The 21012-nt window shown below is 39.0% G+C and overlaps 2 protein-coding genes across 2 annotated transcripts in view; both read right to left on the bottom strand.

The window, feature by feature from the left end:
* TkR86C (Tachykinin-like receptor at 86C) overlaps positions 1-21012 on the bottom strand; it is a 471986-nt gene that overhangs the window by 419630 nt on the left and 31344 nt on the right. The window lies entirely within an intron of this gene.
* LOC135699115 (uncharacterized) lies at positions 21-7511 on the bottom strand. The gene is made up of 8 exons (XM_065219322.1): positions 7454-7511; positions 3396-3649; positions 2841-2986; positions 2644-2734; positions 884-1081; positions 659-820; positions 358-600; positions 21-293 (listed from the first exon to the last, which is right to left on the bottom strand). Exons 1-8 carry the CDS (start codon positions 7509-7511, stop codon positions 21-23), a joined length of 1425 nt encoding a protein of 474 aa, XP_065075394.1.

Raw genomic sequence — 21012 nt, 5'->3', positions numbered from 1 at the left:
TCAATGTCGATAAAAATGCATCACAGGAAGTTGATGAAGTTGTTGCCGGTAGTGCTCATTTGATTGATTTTGAAGCAACATGCATAAAAAAAGTCAAAAAATAGCTTGTCAGATGGCGAACATGCTACTCTGTAAACCGTAAACGCTTTACAGAGCAGCACGAACGCGTGCAATACATCCGGTCCTGTTCCGACGACCACGTTATCCCAAATAACGTAGCACTCCCCTACCTCAAACTCCTCCCCAACAACTATTATTTGGGGAATTGCTGACGTCGGCATACTCTTGTCGGACTGAAAGTTTAAACCAAACAAGAATTATTTTCACTCAAACAAAACAGAACAATCTTGATCTTACATTAATCCATTGGATTATACCATGGAGTGGGTTGATCTTTCGCAGGTTCGGATCCTGCTCCCTTGAGCGTTTTAGTCCACGTGTTGGGTTTTTTTGCCGCACGACTGCCAGAGCCCTCAGAAAATCATTTTTGATGAAACGGAATGTATCACTATAACGAACCAATACTTTTGATTGGATGTCGTTCCATGATTCATTGAAGTCGGAAGCGTTTGGTCGAAGTGTTGTATAATCATAAGCAATCTAAAAAGGGGAAAATAGTTTAAAGTATCTACATATTAGATAGGTTTATTTTGCTTACCAGCACGCCACCAAATGCCGAGGCCACAGGAAAATCTTTTAAAAATGTCAACATGGTTCTTTCATTCCTATGTTCATTCCGGATCTTCAGAGTTTTCTTCCAAAGATTAAGGATATGGTTTTTAGTTTCATCCGACGGAACGATAAACTTCAACTCGATGATCTGAGATTATAACAAAGAAAATAAATAACGCTAATTTTATGCCAAATCGTTTTAAATTTTTACCAAGTTGTCCATGTCCTCTTCGATAACTTCTGTTACATCTGGTTGTTCTGATAATGCTTCTTGGTCTGTAGAATTTGGTTGGATTCGGCGACGGTGAAATATTCTTTTGTTGGACTTCTTAGCGTAATATTCCATCCGGTAATGGATTTTTCCAGCATGACGACCTACACCACGACCATTGAAATGAAACCACAAAGCCTAAAATAGAATTAAAAATGTTAAGTTAAATTAAGTTAAATCAATTGTATCCAAAAAATACTGCCGTTAAACGCCTAACTGTCCCTTGTTCTATACGAATTCCTTGGGTCACTTATGCGTACAACAGCGCAGTATACTATAGGTAATTATGATTTCTCGCGTCACTTTTCCACATTGATCAATTCTCTTCATCGACTCTCTCTGTTGTTAATAACTTGGCTCCAAAAACATGCTCATCTGTTCTTGTCGTTTAGTACGCTTAATAATACTTTCTTTTAACAGATGTTTTATGTTGGTTTTGCTTACCACTTTCACTACTCTACGTTGAAATAATTTTGGAAAATTGGATCACTGAACTATGTCAATGCAAAAAGAAAATCGATGGAGAGAATCGATCATCGCAGTTGGGCCTTAATGATTCTGAACGCTAGATTTACCATATTCATGGTAAGAAAAAAGACCCAACGGCCAGTTCACTTTTACCTACTTTTGACTAGTTTTTCTCCTTCTCTCCTTCTAATGTTGTCAAAAACGGAGTGTAGGAACCCACTTACTTACTTTTGGGTAGAAAGCAAGTGGAAAAATCAAGGGGGGGAGCTGGCTGTCAAATACGAACAATCGTCGCCTACCTCGCATGCCTCGCATAACTGGTTCCAAACGTAAACAAGCCATAAGAAACCTACAGCGATTGTTTACATTTGGAGCCAGTTTCATACAAGAATGATCAGTAGGCTGATTTGACAGCACGTCCCCCCCCAGGGAAAAATCCATACCAATTCAAGCTGAACTTTGCATTAGGTCTTAAGTAACATTGATCGATTCTCTTCGTCGACTTTCTCTTTCGCTAATAACTTATTCACAGATCCGTTTCTTGATGTGTTTGTCGTATTGTATGCTAGATAAAAGCTTCTTTTATCCATTTATGTGCTGAAAATACCTGGGAATGTCTTTACATGACCGTGGGATGCAAAGAGAAAGTCGACGAAGAGAATCTGTCAATGTTACTTAGGACCTAATGCAATGTTCAGCTTGAACTACACACAAGATTTTCTCTTTGCATTGCTACAGCTTAGCGAAACTATTTTCTAGAATTTGTTCAATGCAGAGTTGTAACAGGTTTTATTGGCTATCAAAAGCAACAGCAAACGCACCGAGAAACGTAATCTAGCGAGTTATTAACAAAAGAGAAAATCGACGAAGAGAATCGATCATAGCGTTTACGCCCTTATGCATGCTAACTGTCGAGTTATTAATAAAAGAGAAAATCGATTATGAGAATCGATCATCGCTGCTAGGTCCCTTCTAAACGCTAGATTGATTTTAGAATAGGTCCTATCTCCATTTTTCGATTGAAGAATCGATTAAATTTATTCGGTTTCTGCCGCAACACATCAACACATGCAATAAAAAGCTCAAACCTTGAACTGTTGGTTGCATGCATCGGTACTGCAAATCCATCGCTCAGATCGCTGTAGAATGTAAATAAAATTAATCGAAAAACGAAGACAGGACCTATCCTAAAATCAATTGAGAACGCTAGAATTAAATTTAAATTTACGTACGTGTGGAACATCGGAAGCTGCAGATGCCAGGATAGGATACATTTTCACAAGGGATCGAGCAATAATATCCTTATGGAACGTTGAAGGTCTCCTGAAAAACAACAAGTATTGTAAGTAGATATCAAAAAGAAATGCCTGTTGCTGTTTGTGATTGATTGTGCTGATTGTGAAATTGACTATTATTTCAGGAAACTTACTCTCCGTACACTGCTAATAAACAATCACACAAGATGTGGGTGATCTGTGAAATCATCTTGTCGTTCGGATTTTGGCCTTCCAGCAAACGTTCAATCAAACCCTTTCCAATCAAGGTTTTAGAGAGCACAGTGTTAATGTTGATTTCCTGTAATCATTGCGAAAATTAAGCATATGGGTTTACGGATTCATCTTGTGTCCCGGTAAGACATAATTCTAATTAGAAACGATTTGTTTTAATGCGCATCGTTTAAAATTCCATTGAAGATCAATCAACTATAATATATTCAAGTGAATAGGGCCAATGAGCCAAGATGAAACAATGACTAAAAAATTTCAATTTTTCATTAATCACGAAACACCCCCGCAAATCAATAGTAGCAGATAGAGGAAGTTTTCTATGTCATATTGTGTTGTTCAATTGCGTGGGTGTGGGTGATGATTTCGTGACAAATTATCATTTATATTTGTCTCATTCGCCCTTTTCATATATTCCGTCTAGTGTTGTAAATAATTGTATTAATAATCCTGTGTTTTACTGACACATCCATACATACCTGATCAAGATTGATTGTGTTGTAAATGTCATTCGGATTTGTACTGATATCATCCTCGGCCATCATAGTATAATCTTCAACAATCTCTGATTTATTGTTCTCCTCCAGCGTCTGTTCTTCAATAATTATGTCGTCTGCACATTTGCTTTGAATTCTTTGAATCGTCTTAATCATTTTCGTTGAAAGTTTCAGCCTGGAGAAGTCATTATTGTCCAACATCAAAAATGTTTCCAAATCCGTGATCTCTTCAACAACTGAAAGAAGAATGATGAACATGTTAATTAAAACATTAACTTTTTTACTAATCGGTGTATGTTACATTATTTTAATAGTCTCTATGGTAGTTTCTTCTTGAAATATATTTTTGACTGCTTTCATATGGACTCCAAATAGAAAATGTTGTGTGCAGATGAATATCTTCAGACTTGTACAACTGCTCTGTCGAACCAACTGTTACTTCGTATGCTTGCAAAAAATCATCGTACGATTGAGTGTTACATAGCCTCACAAGAAAGTGAATTCTGGTTTCGATGACAACAATTTTACTGATGATACCATATGATGGATAAAATTCATCATTTATGTTTCTGAGGCAAACAATCAGGTTTGAACGGAATTCTATTCCATTTATAGTGACTCTTTTTGTCATAAATACATTAGATGCAGTTTGCATTTCGACTTGGAAATCTTCGCGGGATACAATGCTTCCTGGGCCATAGATGATCTTATCGGTAAATGGGTTGTCCAGAATGTCCGTGACCATTTTGAAGGTCTGTCGTTTTGCTAAACTTACACAGATGTTTTTGAAATTTCTGCAAGTTGATGATTGGTTCTTCATAGGTTTGTTTTTCTGTTCAAACACGAGGCAATTGAATTGCTTCATGTTGCCACTTTGCTTTATGCAGTGAACATAGTGATCAAGGTGATGATTTTTATTAATTCGTCTCTTAAACGTTGTGTAGAATAAACCTTCGTACAATTTAATATGTTCTTCCAAGGATGCCAGCATATGATCCGAAATTATTGTGGACATCAATATTCGGGATATATTGATTAAATGTCCGATCATACACATGGACTCACAATCGACGGGTATCTTATGACCTGAGTGGTGCGAAGACGGACCTCAAAATCGAACCACTTTCGAGCTGTCAAATCGAACCACTTTTTTATCATTGTGGTTCGTTGAAATAGATAGAAGTATTGTTATCGTCCAAAATAAAAAATTAATATTTTTCAGTAATGTTTTAGATCTTTTTAAAAACGTGATTCGAAACGACTCAAACAATTAAAAATAACAGTATTATTGCGTATTTTGGACCAAAGTAGACTCCTGCGCTGAAAAAAACCCCTCCGATTTTTTTTCCCTCAGGAACGACTGTGACTTCGGAGAACGTTCTAAGAAGATTTGTGATGATAGTACAAAAGTTCCAGGAAATTTCAACAGATTTTTCCCGCGACAGAAGAGGTTTCAGTGGATATTTTAGTTGCTGCCAGCGAGGTTCTACGGGGGTTCTATAGAGTTTTCATGTTCGAGTTTCACACGATTTGGAGGGAAGTCAAATCGTTGCCATTGGAGGTCCCAGGGAATTTCGACAGCACTTCCATTGATATCGTCGGCCACATTAAATTTGCATCTGATTTGCAACAATTTATACAAATAAAAATTACTATGTTTGATTGCAAGCCAGGTAGAGGATGTGTCAGGGTTTTATTCTTTCTTGACTTCCCTGAAATGAAAAATATATTTTGCAGACAGAAGCAAAACAGGGATGAGATTAAATGAGGATGCATTATACAGACTTTTCTGTGGATATTTATTTAAACATCTTAAAAATCAAACATTATACATTGTTCCACTATTGAATCTTTGTTTTTTTGTTCTTTTTACGTGAGCACACTTGATTCTATACATCACAAATCGTTTCAAAATTTTTCCTTGTAAATTATGACAATTTTCTCCTGTGTATGGGATATTCACTAGGAGGCTGAGCAAGTGCTTATTTAAACTGATGTTTTGATTTTCGTCGTGTCCATCTTTATAATTGCAAAAGTGAGCAAAACACTTCATTCTGAATTTTATTCCACTCCGTAAAAACTACAGCTATGAACAATGTCAACAAACAATCACAAAGTCACGAATCGGCTCTGCACAAAAAGCCGTTTGACACTTCTCTCTACCAACCGACGGTGATGAAACGTTTATTTCAACACTACCAACATGAAGAAAATTTCACTTCGCACCACTCAGCTTATGACCAAACAAGAAAGGAAAAGCTCTTAACAGTAGGAGGTTTTGAGATGCCGTTTGTTTTAAACGGTATGTTGCTGGTTTTGAAAGCATTTGATGAGTAAAATTGCCACAGGGTCGATTCTTTTTGTCGATATATCCATATGAAAACAAGTGAATCCGCTGATTTATGTATTCTGTTGTCATTCCTAGTTCCTTCTTTTTGTAGTAGTGACTTAGCACCAGTTGAACAGTTAAAGGTACGACTCCTTCAGCAATATCATGCATCGTATCAAGTGCAAAATTTTCGGTTATATGAAAGTTCTCAAGTTCATTCAGAATACATCCTCCTTGTTTCAAGCCGCATTCCGAAGAAGTAATTTCCCCAGCTTCAAGCTTACTCAAGTTTATTTGATACCACTCCTTGGTGCGTATTGGAAATGTTTGAAATGGATTTTCGTGGAAAGCTGGTCTCGGAATAGTACAAATCCTACAAAAATATTTCGCACTGGGACTAAGGAGACCAAAAACGTCATGAAGAGCTAAAGTATCTCCACAAACAGTCGTAACAACCGCTCGTAATTCAAACTTTCCTGTGCCGTAATATACCGTGACACCTTTTTCAAGTTTCTTTAGGTCATGCATCAAAGGCTGAAGAATTTTATTATATCCATGTTTTTTTGCGTCTACTGATGTGACATATAAAACAGGAAAAATTGATCGCGGAGAACTATTCCACTTCTCTGGAAAGTTTTGAATCTTAAAATCAAATACCGATACCTTATTGATTCCGGCTCTGGAACTTAAGGCGTTTCCTAATTCGACATCATCCTGATACAAATCCAGCCTGATAGCATTTGGAAACTCTTTGAAAAAATTGCTGTTCTTGTATGATTCACCTGATCGGTATGAATCATATTCTTTAATGTATTGGTTTTCCGATCCACTGTCATTTAAGAGTTTTCTTGTTTCTGGATTCCTGAATATTAATTTAAGGGTTTCAATGATAGGGATGTACATGAAGGTTTCGTTAACTATAACCTTTTTCGATAATCCGTCAACGTGTCGAACGTCCTCGCGTGTCTGAAGCATTTTCTCCACAGGGGTTGGAATGGTCACAGCAAGTTTTTTTAGGAATTGTGTTTGCTTTGCGATGGTGGATACTTGCGAAAATAAATCTGGTAAATGAAAACAGTTTAAGAAAGATACAGTTTCCTTAGATGCCTGATCGATACCATTTTGTGCCAGAAATGTATTGGTATTGCCCTGGAAATATTCACCCAACATCTGAACCAATGTTTCGCAAAATTTAATCATTTCATTTATTTTTGATTGAGGAAGGGAAACGTCCTTTGAAAGACGACAAATACCAAGCGATACACATTCCTTGATCCGGTTTAACGAACAACCGTCGGCATCTGGAATCATTGGGATGCGTTGGGAAGTACTCGGGGAATTATTCATATTTTCGACCCTTGATTTTTTGACACAAAGTTCCTCTAAAAGTTCATCTTCTGAATCAAGCAATGGAACATTTTCAAAATCGTGATCTGAAGTTTCCGTGGAAACAAAACAGTGAACAGGATGTTGTTGTACTATATGACGCTTCAAAGACTTGAAATGATTATATCGGGATTTGCATTTGGGAAACAAGCAGTCGTAAAATACGGCGTTTGGATTAAAATGGGTATTCCGGATATGCATGTGTATATGCCGCTGAAATTCTTCAACATAACCAAAAATTGGTTGCCGGCAAAAAAAACAGGTGATAGAAGACGAGTTATCCTAAAAAAAATATTGGTGATATTAATAACAATTGCGTACTTACGAAAAAGATCGTAGATCCTTACGTCCTCCTTTTGCACTTGAACCAGAAATTCGTTCATTGTTCCGCGATTTAAAGTTGTTTTCGATGCAAAAGATATGCAACAATTAACTTCTGATCTTCTGAAAAATGGCGGGTGGAAAAAAAGTGACAGCTGTATTACCGAAATTCGGCAATGGATGAGGCCAATACCGAAATCTCAGTAAACGCGATTGCTGATTTCGGTATTATTTATATTTACTGATGTGCTCAGCTAATTACTTTGCGAATTTCGGCAAATGTTTTTGGTCAATCTCGGAAGAAATAATTTTGTTGCCGAAATATCAGTAAAATTATGAATTGCCGTGTCAGCTCAGTATTTTTTTCTGCCGACCTCGGGAATCTGTTTTAAGTGTGTAGGTTTCGTCGTCCATTACCACGCAGTCAAACTTCGTCAGCATCGTCGTGTACAGCCTCCGGGATCGCGCTTTGGCCGTCGTATTTTGTTTATCATCGCGATTTGGAGTCACTACCTTCTTGTAAGTCGATAGTCCGGCTTGTTTTTTGGCTCGATGCACGGTTGTAGACGATACACCCAGCTTATTTGCGGCATCTCGGAGAGAGAGGTTAGGGTTTCGCTTGAAACTACCGGCAACTCTCTTTGTCGTCTCAGCGGCTTCCGGTTTTCGATTTCCCCCCGATCTAGATTTCCTGGCTGTCGACAAACGTTCCCCAAACACTTTAATTACATTTGTAACGGTTGAATTGGCAACTTTTAGCGATTTTGCCAACTTTGCGTGCGAGTAGCTCGGATTTTCGCGATGCGCGAGCAAAATTTTGATACGCTGCTCTTCTTGCTTGGACGGCATTTTGACAACTGAAGAGTGAATTCCAAAATCAAAATAGGAGCAACATTCTACACACACACACCTTCAAAATGAGGGGTGTTCAGGTTTTTTAAATGCAAAATTGAAAGAAATACGTCAAGTTGATATTGACCAAATTTTGACCGTATCACCCTTTATGACGATGAGTGTGCAAAATATTACACAATTCCATCCTCCCTATTCGCACGCACCCGAGGATCCGAGGCGAATGCCACTTCGACTTGTTTCGTCTACTTACTACTCTCTGACGACTGTGCTGGAGAAGCAGCATATGCATGTAGATAATTGGTGGATTTGTTAGTCAATTCGACGCTTTTGGACAATGCTGAACATTTACTAATTTTTCAATAATTTCTTGTTGAAAATCAACATTCGGAAGCACTGTTATCGATGCGTAGCCATATTTCTGATCGATTGGTGATAAAATTATTGAAATTGGACCAGGGGCAGCTGAGTTATTAACGTTCAAAATCTTTCTTAATTTGTTACATGTTCCATTTTCGGTTTTCACAAAGTGTACCCCCATATAGAAATCAAAGACGTAGTCCTACGTCAAAAATCGGTGCTATATCAGAGGCCGTTTTTTTTTTATTGGGTATCAAGCTGGAGCTGCGTGACAGCTTAGTTTTCAAGACTTGACCCATTTGAATAAATTTTGCTTCTATCTTTGACAATACAGCAGAAGGACTAGCCTATGTTGGCCGCTTGAACACTGGATTCCGTATGTATTGTTTCAAGATAGTTATAGAAAAAAATGCTGTGACGTGTGCGCGTAGATACATCCGCGTAGTAAACCGATTGAATAAGTAAATCCGTTCCGAACGAAATATCCAAATTATGTAAGTTACGAAAACCGCGCGAATTCCGAAAGCCGTGCGAGACAACCGAAGCGAGAAAAAAGGCTTATTATCATTTAAAGAGTGCTACCAAAATAGATGTGATAGCCTATGTTGCAAGTTGAATAATTTTGGTTTACTCCCTAAATATTCTACTTATTTTACTGTTGAGCTTTGTTTCAATTAAGTTATTTTAAGGCACGTATCAATCATTTCAAGATTTCCCGACCTTACCGAACTAATTCTATACTACAGAGGCTCAAAAAAAAACTTTTGGTGAGCTCTACCGCATTGCGAATCACTTCTGCGTAAGCTCCGTAGACGTAGGCGTGTTGATTCCGACAGCCGCGAAAAGTTAAACATGCATCAATACCACATAAGGAAAGATCGATTTTACGTATGGTTTAGTTCATAGATCAACATTGACTGCTGTTTAAAAATGTAAGTACTTGAACACTAAGAAATAAGTTAACTCAAATACTTTAACCGCATATATAAGAGATTTCGCGTATTGAGAGAATAATATAGTAATCGAGTACAACAAACTCAGGGGAATACAATACCTCCAAAAGCTTAAAAGCTATTAATTGTCACATGCCTCTACTTTTACTTATTTCCTAAACTATTCCTCTCCTTGTTAATCTGCTAAATAAGAAGATTTATTCTACAACTTTTAAGGTTAGTTGCCTCCCTAAGCGGACCCCCGCATCCTAATTCTTTTGTTAATCTACTTAATGTCATTAGACTTTCTGAAGTTTCTTATTTAAGTTCATTTGATGATTATGATATCTCATTAGTCTAATTTTATAAATTATTAAAAGCTCTAATTCACCCAATCAATCATAACCCATGCTTTGTTAAGTACCTGCACTTGTGCTTGTAATCTAAAATTAAACGTGTTTCAAGTACTTTTGATTTAAGCCTATACCTATTTATTATATCTTAGTTCGACCCAGGTAACACCTTCATGTGACTAAAATGCTTCATTTTGAAGTTAGTTTCCTAGCTGATTTTTAAATTATATAGGGTATATGCTCCAACTATGCTCACACGCTTCCACTATGTCGCACCACAAAAATACGTATGGGTATGTCACAATAGAAGCACGCCACAGTGGAAATCCCGAGCCATAGTTCAAACACTTATCCCAAATCAAAATGAAGCACATATAAGATTAGTTACAATACCATGTACAAAAATGATGTTTAACATTGTTTCCTGAATAATACTTCAATGAAAACAACAGTGAAAGCTTGTCACGCAAATAGAAGGAGCACCGTTGGGCACTTTCTGAAATATTTCAATAGTATAATTCCCTTGCCCAAATAAATCTATCTGCGTAAAATTATAATGAGAGAGAGAAGGATTCTCCACTCAATTCCACCACTCTACCCGCCTATCCCTGACAGACACGCGTACCCCGCCTACAACATGCAGACCTCTTCAGTGTCTTGTACTAATACTCGAGTATTAGTACAAGACACCGAAGAAGTCCGCACACTGTAGACGAAACACGCGCATCCGTCAAGGACAAGCAAACAAAGCAGTGGAATTAAATGGAAAATACCAATCCTTCCCTCTCTCTCTCTCTCTCATTATACAGGTATTCCACTAAGACGTCCACATTCATCAGGATGCGTAAAAATAAATAAAAATAAGAGTGATTTGCGACAAAACCCGCCAGTATCACACCCAACGTCAGTGCCTATAGGTAAGCGTACTACGACGCGGCTCTCAATTAAAGGAGTAACAAGTGTGATACTATCACTGTTAGACTGGATCTTTGGTTCTCTCATGCAGTGGTTTATCAGAGAGGTGAAGCTTAGTAATCCCCATTGCCTGCCCATGACGCCATTCTATCGCGGCATGAGCCAGCAACGCCGACCATAAATCTACCGTCTCCAACACTCCACTATAAAGCATGAAATTAAGCCCGCCCACCAACAGCAAGGTGCAAAAACTAGTCAAGGGGAGGGGTGCTATATCAGAGGCAGAATTTGGTGAGATATATCTGATTTATTTTACGTTTCCAAATATGGAAGTGTGTTTGCAATACTATTATCCCGAGTATTATCCATATATGATAACGGTAGTGTGTGTGTGAATTACCAGGCATTCTGAAATGGGTTGCTGAATCTGCAGTAGAGCAATCACCTTCTTACTCTCGGACTAAAGTTGCTTCCAATTGTCACATCAAGGATTGTTGCTAGCGAATTTCTTCCATAATTCCACCGCTGGCCAGTGGGGGTTGGATTGACTTCACGCACTTCCATACACAATTATATTTTTCAATTGGGTTCTTTCATTTTGAAAAAAATATGCCGGTAACTAAACCACAGACAAACACATATAAAACTCGCAAGTTGTTCATCGAACAAGCATTTAACGGTCAATTTAAAAGTATCGTAGTTGGTAGTACCGCCACCTGTGGCGCGCATAGTCAATTCTCTTGCGTTTGACGTTTACACACTACCGCCATCTGTTCAGCGTACTATCCACCACAGTGTACTCAACAGATGGCGGTTATGTTTTAGCGACGATGTTTTACAATGAGAAATATTCAATGTGTTATGTCTGTTTGTCTGTGACTAAACCATGGCCAAGGGGTAAGTCAAACAGCACAATGTGCCGAAATTAAATTCTGTAAAGCTTGAGCACATCCATCGGCACACCTTCGGAACATCTTCGGCACGGCACAATCTCGTACGCATTGGATTGATGTAAATAAAATGGGAGCACTGCTGTGCAACTGTAATTGAAGTTGTTCAAAACATTAAATGCTGTTTGATTGTATATTCAGGAACATCCTCTAATCGAATATACCAGAGGACTCAGATCAGCACTTCACTTATAGATCTAAATCTGAAAAATAGGTTCTAGAGTGGGCTCAAGAGAAAGAGGCAGTTAATCAGACCACATTAGTACCTTTAATTCAAATAATTCTGTCACTCACACAAAACTAACTACAGAAGTCTATTCATCGTTCTCTATAGTCGGTCTCCAACAATGTTCCGCACCGGTTCCAACTCTTTCCGGCCACTGATGGACTGTTGCTTTCGTTGCTTACGAAAGGTTAGGTTTCTGGTCTGCCTTCGAGGGCATTATTAAATCCTAAAACATAGGACTTTTATTATTTTGAGAACACAAAACACCAAAATTTCGCACAACCCAATTGATGAATCTACGTTACGGTCGGCCAGCAGATGGAAATGATGTGAAAATGATAATGACGTTTTGCTAGCTGTCAAATCGTACGGAATATTTTGTAGTACATCATCACTTTTGTGGTGTTGGATTTCAAACCTAGGTGTCGCATGCACTGGTGCAGTTTTGCGTAGATTCATCAATCCGATTTATCATTGCGATTTCAAAGCAAAACAATCAAGGTGTCAGAAATACCGGGTTGCCGGGATGGGTATTTTACAAACAATCGCAGGTTGCTCCATGACCGGCACAATCAGCACACTTGTGGCAACTTGACAAAAAAGATGACCCACGATTGGTTTGCGGAGTGACCTACCCCTTGACCATGGCCTACTTTGCAACAAACTCTTTTGCTTATTACAGCGCTCCTAGTGGACGTTTTCGGAAGCTTTTGACGTCTATTTGTTGACAACAACGATAACAATAACAGTGTATTTGTTCAGTTCATAAAACGCATAAACGCTTGTTTTGGAGACAGTCACCATGCAAGAGGAGCGTAGAAAACAAAATCGTGCACAGTCACCAGTAAAATCCATCGTGGTCCGCGCCCAAGCAAGCTAAAGTGTTGAATTTTCCTGGAAACACCGTATGGCGCGTGTTAAATATGTACGGGGAAACCTTGACGACGAATCGGAAGCCTCAAAGTAAACGCCGATGTGGATCTGCCAACCGTCAGCTCCATGGAAAGGTCATGAGGTCCATCAGAAGCAACTCAGGTATGTCCGAACGCGATTTGAGTTAAAAATTATGAAGCCACCCGTAGTACAGTGCAGCGAATTCGTTACCGCGAAGACTTACAGGCAAGCGCCAATAGGCAACCAAATCAATCACTCAAGCTAGCTAGAACCCGTGCTCGAAAGCTGTATGACAACCTGCTGATCAAGTTCGGTGGGTGCATACTTATTGATGATGAAACCTATGTAAAGGGCGACTTCGAACAGCTTCCAGGACCAATATGTTACAAGGCAGGAGTATAGTCGCTATATTCATAGTCTCGCGGATACAATCTCGGGAACCAATTGAGCTGTCAAATAGCGGAACCAATGTAGCTAATCATGACCAACAACAGAAAAGAGCACATCAGCTATTGCAAACAAAACTTCGGAAACTCTTTTCTCGTGACTCAAGACTCGTCTACGCAAACTGATACCATCTTTGGGTTGGGGAAAGTTTCCCTTATCCGATGAAACCGGTAATTTGCGTTCGATTGACGAGGAAAGAATAATCAACGTTTTGTTTATAAATTTAATAGTACCTTTTCAATTGTTGGTCTAAAATGTATTGAATTGGGTTCGCTTTTTGATCGATCGAAATTCTATCCGCCACACTATGAATATAGCGACTATAGGCAGGAGGTGTCCATGGCAGATTCATGTTTGTTTGCGGATAAATTCGCACTCAAATATATAATCTATCAGGGAATTTGCAGCTGCGTCCAGAAGACAAAGGTTTTCGTCACTGAGATGATGACTGATGACCTCGGAGGTTTACAGAATCGAATGTCTCCAGAATCGAATTCTGCTCTTCATCTATAATGGTCCGGTGACATTTTGGTCGGATCTTGTGAGTCACTACAGCCGGGAAGTACAACAATGCAAGCTTAACATAGCATTAGGTCCGAAGTAACATTGATCGATTATCTTTGTCGACATTCTCTTTCGTTAATAACTTGTGAACATAACCGTGTCTTGTTGTGTTTGTCGTTTACCTAGGAATTTCTTTACATGACCGAATCTCTCAATGTTACTACCTAATACAATGTTCAGTTTGAATGGTACAATCACAACAGAGTCCAGTTTGTTCCGAAAACCTTCAATCCGCCCAATTGTCCCCAGTTCAGGCCCATTGAAAACTACTGGGCAATTATGAAGAGGAAACGGAAGGTAAAAGGTACAGTCATGAAAACTGCACCTCAGATGAAAAATTGGTGTGATAAAATCGTTAAAATAAAGGACGAGACCGTTGTGCGCCGCTTGATGGGTCGTATTAAAGAAAAAGTTCGAGAACTCCTTCGAAACCGCGTCGAATAATTCGTTTCGTTTTTTTTTTTCTTAGAATATAAAATCCCTTAATTCAAATTCGAAATATACCCAAATGATGTAGTTCAATTACTAAGCGGGCCATGAATAAAAAGGCCCGATCAGTTCCTATGAGTTCTCAGTATCATTATTTTTCATCATACTTCCATCTCTGCTCGTTCTTTCTTATAACCTCTGGTTGCATCCGTCGGAACAGTATTTGTATTGAAAGGACTACATTATGTTTATTTACAAGCTGATGTTGAATCAATCGAGTTACAAGTTTATTGCATATTGTATAGTTTTTCGCTATGGCCATCCTTAGTTACACTGACACTAAAAGCTCTTTTCATCAATGCTCGTTCTTGCCTACAGTCAAGTCTCCATTTCTTGATGTTCTATTTCTCGATATTTCTCCCAATCTTAATGATTTGAGCAGGCCCTCTCTCTAACTCGATCTTTCTGTATTTCGATGGTTCCTAGAAAATATTCGAGAATAAATTACTCTCCATGTCGATGGAAAAATCTAGTTCAACAGTTTTTCTACTTTTGAAGCATGCGATCGAGTTTTGATTTGGATACGGGATAAACAAATAAACTTTTTGAACCCGAAGTGCTTCTAGAATCGTACTAGTTGGCTAATGAATAACTGAATGTCGATCTCTCCCTATCTCGATGGTCCCTTCAATATCAAAAGACGAAAAGTTTACTCTTTTCCCTCTTTAAATCCCTTTTTTCCCTTCGACCTTTTTCCCACCGAACTTTCGACTCTCTAAGTTCAGTTCGACGTTTTGTCCGTTTGACCTTTTTATGTTGTTCCTCTTTGAATCACTCGACCTTTTGTCCTTCATTGATTCATTGGACCTTTAGTCCATTCGTCCAAAATCTCGAAGGGACAAAAGATTGAAAAACAAAACAAAAGGTCGAAAGACAAAAGGTTAAACGACAAAAGGTCAAGTTTAAAATGGTCAAATGGAAAAATGGCTGAATTGAACATACAGGGACAAACGGTCCGAAGGAAAAAAGGACGAAGGGGCCAAATGTTCGCAATGGCCAAAAAGTCGTAATGGATATATGTTAAAAAAAAAAAACATCATCAAAATTGACAAAATACTGCTTAGAAATTTGTCGCTAAGAGTTGAACTCTGAAATCCAAAAACTACGCCAATTCTCCCAAGGAACTGGTCATGATTTAAAGAAGGAATATATTCTACAGAAAGGCAGGTATTTGACTCTTGAATTGCCGTGACATGCACAGTAACTGATTGTTATATTAATTTTCCAAAGAATTGCTCATTATTTAAAGAAGGAAAAATATTTGATAGTCAGCCATCAATTTTATCCTCCAGCAATTTGATCTGTTTATCAATTACGTCCATTTGTCCATTTTGACCTTCCGTCTATTCGTCCTTTTGACCATTTCGAACATTTGCCCATTTCGACATTTTGTCCATTCGACCTGTTGTCCATCTAAGATCAATTCAACTTTTTATCGCTTCGACCTTTTGTGCTTCTATGTTCAATTCGGCCTTTTGAAGGAGAGGAAGCGGAGAAAAAAAAAGCAAGCCAACAAGACGCTAGGAAAAGATGATTGAAAGTGGAATTTTAAATGAAACTGTTTTTCAATTTAATTTGATTTTATTTTCTGCGAAATATAATTTTATTAATTTTGTATTTAATTTAGTTACAGTTGAAATTCAAATTTAGAAAAAAATTAAATCAAAATTCTACTGATTTTAATTGGCGTCTAACAATTAAAATCAGAAGAATCTTGATTTAATTTTTTAATAAAATTTAAATTCAACTGTAATTTAATTGAATGTAAAACTAGTTTTCAACTGAATTTCAATTGAAATCAGTGCAAGGAAAATCTCATGCATTTTCACGCATTCGTACTCATGAAAACCATTCAAACGTACAGTACAGCAACACTATCTCAAATAAACCACGTAGTCAACGAAAACAACCGTAGCCTGGACCTCTGCTTCGTTAGCGTTCAGGACACCGCTCCTTTCATCTCCACGGCACCTTCTCCACTAGTAAAGCAAGTACATCATCACCCTCCCTTGGTTGTCACTGTTGCTGACAATCACGATCGGGTCTTTGACGACATTTCCACGACCGTGTCATACGATTTCCGGAAAGCCGATCACCGTAGTATCGTCAACGTGCTATCTAGTATAGATTGGGAGAGCATCCTCGATCCTGATAATGTTGAAACCGCTGCGCAAACATTTTCACATGTCTTGGCTTATGTCATTGACAGGCACGTTCCGAAAAGAGTTCACCGTAAAATTTCTCATCCTCCCTGGCAGACGAGTGAACTGCGTAGGTTGAAGTCGACCAAGAGAGCCGCATTAAGAAAATTCACTAAGTATCGTACGCTTTCGCTGAAACGTCACTACGTTAGGCTCAATTATGAGTTCAAGCGAGTTAGCCGTCGATGCTATTCGCGATATCAACGAGGGATTCAGAGGAAACTCAAGTCGCACCCGAAGTCATTCTGGAATTACGTAAATGAGCAGCGCAAGGAATCCGGCCTACCTTCTTCAATGGTGTTGAATGGAGCAGTTGCTTCCACTCCTCAGCAGATCTGTCGCTTGTTTTCTGAGAAGTTCGCCAGTGTTTTCACGAATGAGAGATTAACTGACGAACACGTTACCCTAGCAGCTAGTAATGTTCCACTGTACGGTCAAACACTGGGTGCGATGGATGTCAACGTCGAGATGATTTCCACTGCCGCATCACAACTCAAGTCGTCCTTCAATCCAGGACCCGATGGCGTTCCATCCGTATTCCTGAAAAAGCATATCGCCAGCTTGCTGATGCCCATGCTTCACCTATTTCGATTGTCCATCTCGAGCGGTACATTTCCATCTTGTTGGAAATTCGCACATATGTTTCCTATCCACAAAAAGGGCAGCAAACGGGATGTGGAAAATTATCGTGGAATTACGTCGTTGAGCGCAGTTTCGAAGTTATTCGAGTTAGTCATCATGGAGCCTCTACTCTCTCATTGTAAGCAGTATCTAAGTGGTGATCAACACGGCTTCACTTCCGGTCGTTCTACTTCCACAAATCTGCTATGTTTGACATCGTATCTTACGGAAAGCATGGCAGAGAGGACTCAAACAGACGTCATATACACCGACTTTTCAGCTGCCTTCGATAAGCTAAACCATGCCATCGCGATTGCCAAGGTGCATAGACTTGGGGTCAGCGGCAACCTCTTGCGATGGTTTCGTTCATATCTCACTGATCGGCAACTGATGGTTGCCATTGGTGACAACCGGTCCAATATCTATCTAGCTACGTCAGGAATACCTCAAGGAAGTCACCTGGGACCTTTGATTTTCTTACTCTACTTCAATGACGTGAACTTGGTCATCGAAGGCCCACGACTATCGTATGCAGACGATCTTAAAATCTACCTACGAATCCACTCGATTGATGACTGTCACTTCCTTCAACGTCAGTTCGAAGCCTTTGCCAGCTGGTGTAATTTGAACCGAATGGTGGTTAACCCCACTAAGTGTTCAGTGATCACTTTTACTCGGAAGAAGGAACCAATCACATTTGAATACAAAATTATCGGCACTGTAATCGACCGTGTGAGCCATGTGAAAGATCTGGGTGTTATTCTGGATTCTCAACTTACGTACAAGCAGCACATCTCGTACGTTGTCGACAAGGCGTCTAGGACATTGGGATTTATCTTCAGGATAGCAAAGAATTTCTCCGATATCTATTGTTTGAAGTCACTGTACTGTTCCTTGGTGCGATCCATTCTGGAATATTGTTCTGTGGTCTGGAGTCCAAACTACAACAATGGTGCTGAGAGAGTTGAGTCCGTTCAACGCCGTTTTCTTCGATTCGCTCTGCGGAAGCTGCCTTGGAGAGACCCATTTCATCTGCCCAGCTATGAAAGTCGTTGCCAGCTGATTGATCTGGAGCCTCTCCGAACTAGAAGAGACACCTCTAGGGCCCTGTTCATTGCGGACACATTACAAGGTAGAATTGATTGCAGTGCAATCTTGGGGCAAGTCAACATTAACGTCCAACCCCGTGCGCTACGTAACAACGTTATGCTGAGATTGCCACTTCAGCGCACAAACTATGGCATGAACGGTAAAATAGGTGGGCTGCAACGAGTGTTCAATCGAGTCTCGGGCATCTTCGATTTCCATATGCCTCGACAGCTGCTACGAAGATACTTCTCATCGTTCTTTTCTGGCACAGTTAACCGTGAATGATTGTGTGTTTTATTTATGTATTTTATTCTTAGTTTTTATTTTTTGATTTACCTATATAAGTTACTTAAATCATCATTGGGGCTTTACACAGCCTGTTGATGCAGACAAATAAATAAATAGTTTTATTTGACTTATAAATAAAACGTCAGTTGATAGGATGTTCATGATCGTTTCAAACGTTAAGAACAATTAACATTGCCAAAAAAAAATCAGTTTTCACTCGGCTGTCTACAAAAGCAGGTCAATCTCGATGTGTGTCACGCGGTAGTAACCATTGTGTGGTCCTCCTCATTTTTCGTCATCAGCAGTTCTTTCGGTCGATGCGTCGTCGACTTTGGAAAGCAACCGTTTCGTGATGAATGTGTGAGTGCTGACCACGTTGCTGTAATGGAAGCGCTCTGCCCCCAATGACGTTTATATAGAGTCTGGGCCAAAGGGCTTATTGGTGTTAGTGAAATGTGCAAATGGTTAGTGGTGTTCGTATTATATTTCAATGTTTATCTTTTTACACGAAACAGCTGTTGGCAGTGACGTATTTCTATCTGTTCTCAGTATGTTGGCAGTGACGTATATCTATCTGTTCGCAGATGTTCAGCAATTTTTACAACATTTTTGCTTCTAACACCAGCAAGCTGCCTGTTGGCCCAGACCTTATATAAATGTCATTGCTCTGCCCCCCCGTTGGCGATACTTCCATACCCTAAACCCACTGAAAGCGGCTCCCATTCTAATGGAGGAGGCTTTTTAGATAACGAAAGTTAAAGTGTTTAATGTGTTGCACCTTTTGACTATAGTTTTAAGATGTTTTGTATATTGAACAAGAATCCTCGGAGGGGACGACCCCGGCGTAGTGGTTAAAATCCATACCTCTCACGCCAAAGTCACGAGTTCAGGTCTCACCCCCGGACAAGTCACGAATGACCCAAGAGTGTTAAAGTGACTATAATAAAAATAGAATCCTCGGCTCTGTAAAGCAAATTCGATTGAGCCTTATCAAAGAAATTAATGAACAAATAATAAATAAAAATAAATGCAATTGATTAATTTTAGAACCAAAAATCTCGTTCTGATAATTGTGCCGTTGAAATTTGCAAGGTAAAACTCAAAGGCGAATAATTTTAAGAATTTTTAGATTTTGGCAGCATTGATTGAAATTAAATTTAAATTAACTGAAATTGATTTTTTCTAGTGTTTCGTCTGACTTTACCATGAAATTAAATTCGGAATTGGAACTACATTGCATCTGATTTTAAATTATGTTTTCTTTAATTTTAAATGAATTTTAATTATGTTTTAAAATTTAATTCAAATTTGATTTTTTTTTTCTGATGAGTTTAAAAAGGAAGCAAGTGATTAAGTGGACTATTTTGTGGAATCAAATGAAACTGGCTGGGACTTGATTTGGATCGAAATTCCAGAATGACACCACCTCGGACATTTACAATGCAGATTTCTCGTCATCTCCAACTCAATCTGCCTTGCTTAGAGACTGCACCCGATTAGCTGCCAAGCACTAGAACCAATTTTTCATCGTCGTAACTCAATAACCCATTTGGAAGCTCTCATGTATCGTTTGAGAGCGCCGAGACCACCATCATCGTCCCGGATGGATGACTGTATGGTTAGATGGATGGATGCTGACTTTCCCGGCAAGGGATGAAATTCGATTCGCATCAGAAATGTATCGCCGCGTCAATTTGCATACATAAAATGCTGATTTGGGACAGACCGCCCGGCTGACCGGAGCATTTGGTATTCCATTCACGCCAGGGGTTTTGTAGATTTTCCCTCACCGTTCGACCTTATGTATTTTTTTTTCTCGGAACTGTTGGCATTTTTGTGCCGGAATGTCGATATGGAAACGCTTCAACTGCACGCTAAAATTATGACTACCAAATCCGGGTTTAGTAAACCACGAATCGAAGAGAATCGGAAAACGTCAAAAACAGGGTAAGCTCAATCAACATGAGTAACTTTTACGCGGATTTGACCGCAATTTACCCATATTTGCCAATTCGAATTCGAGCAAGTTAGAATTTATCTAACTATGAAAAGTTTAGTAAATTTTTCCGGCTAAATTTATGCGATGACATCAAATTTGAGTAAATTCATAACGCAAATATGATTAGTTGATTCTTAGCGTGCGCGAGCAGAAACCGCTGCTGGAAAAAGGGACGATTGTCGTTTGGATGGGTTTCCAAGTGGTGGCATTCCTCGGAAAACAGCTGTCGATTGATTGATAGTTGTTAGAAAGGCTCGATTGGTTTTATATTCGTGATTATTTGAGGAGTAAATTAAACCGTGTAAAGTGATGCCCTCATATTTATCTGACGCATTCAAACGCTTTAGGAATGTTTTCACATTCTTTCAATTTCTCGCCTGATT

This window comes from Ochlerotatus camptorhynchus, unplaced genomic scaffold, assembly GCF_037179485.1.
Source record: "Ochlerotatus camptorhynchus isolate MF236.1 unplaced genomic scaffold, CSIRO-AGI_Acam_v1.1 ptg000010l, whole genome shotgun sequence".
Lineage (NCBI taxonomy): Eukaryota > Metazoa > Arthropoda > Insecta > Diptera > Culicidae > Ochlerotatus > Ochlerotatus camptorhynchus.
This window is presented reverse-complemented; position numbering and strand designations above follow the sequence as displayed.

Excerpts from the sequence above, each read along its gene's own strand:
- LOC135699115 (XM_065219322.1), bottom strand. The coding sequence starts at position 7,511 with ATGAACGAATTTCTGGTTCAAGTGCAAAAGGAGGACGTAAGGATCTAC. Across the intron at positions 3,650-7,453 it reads AAGGATCTACGATCTTTTTC|TTGTTGAAGAGATCACGGAT; the intron begins GTAAGTACGCAA and ends TTCTTCTTTCAG. Across the intron at positions 601-658 it reads CGGCATTTGGTGGCGTGCTG|ATTGCTTATGATTATACAAC; the intron begins GTAAGCAAAATA and ends TCCCCTTTTTAG.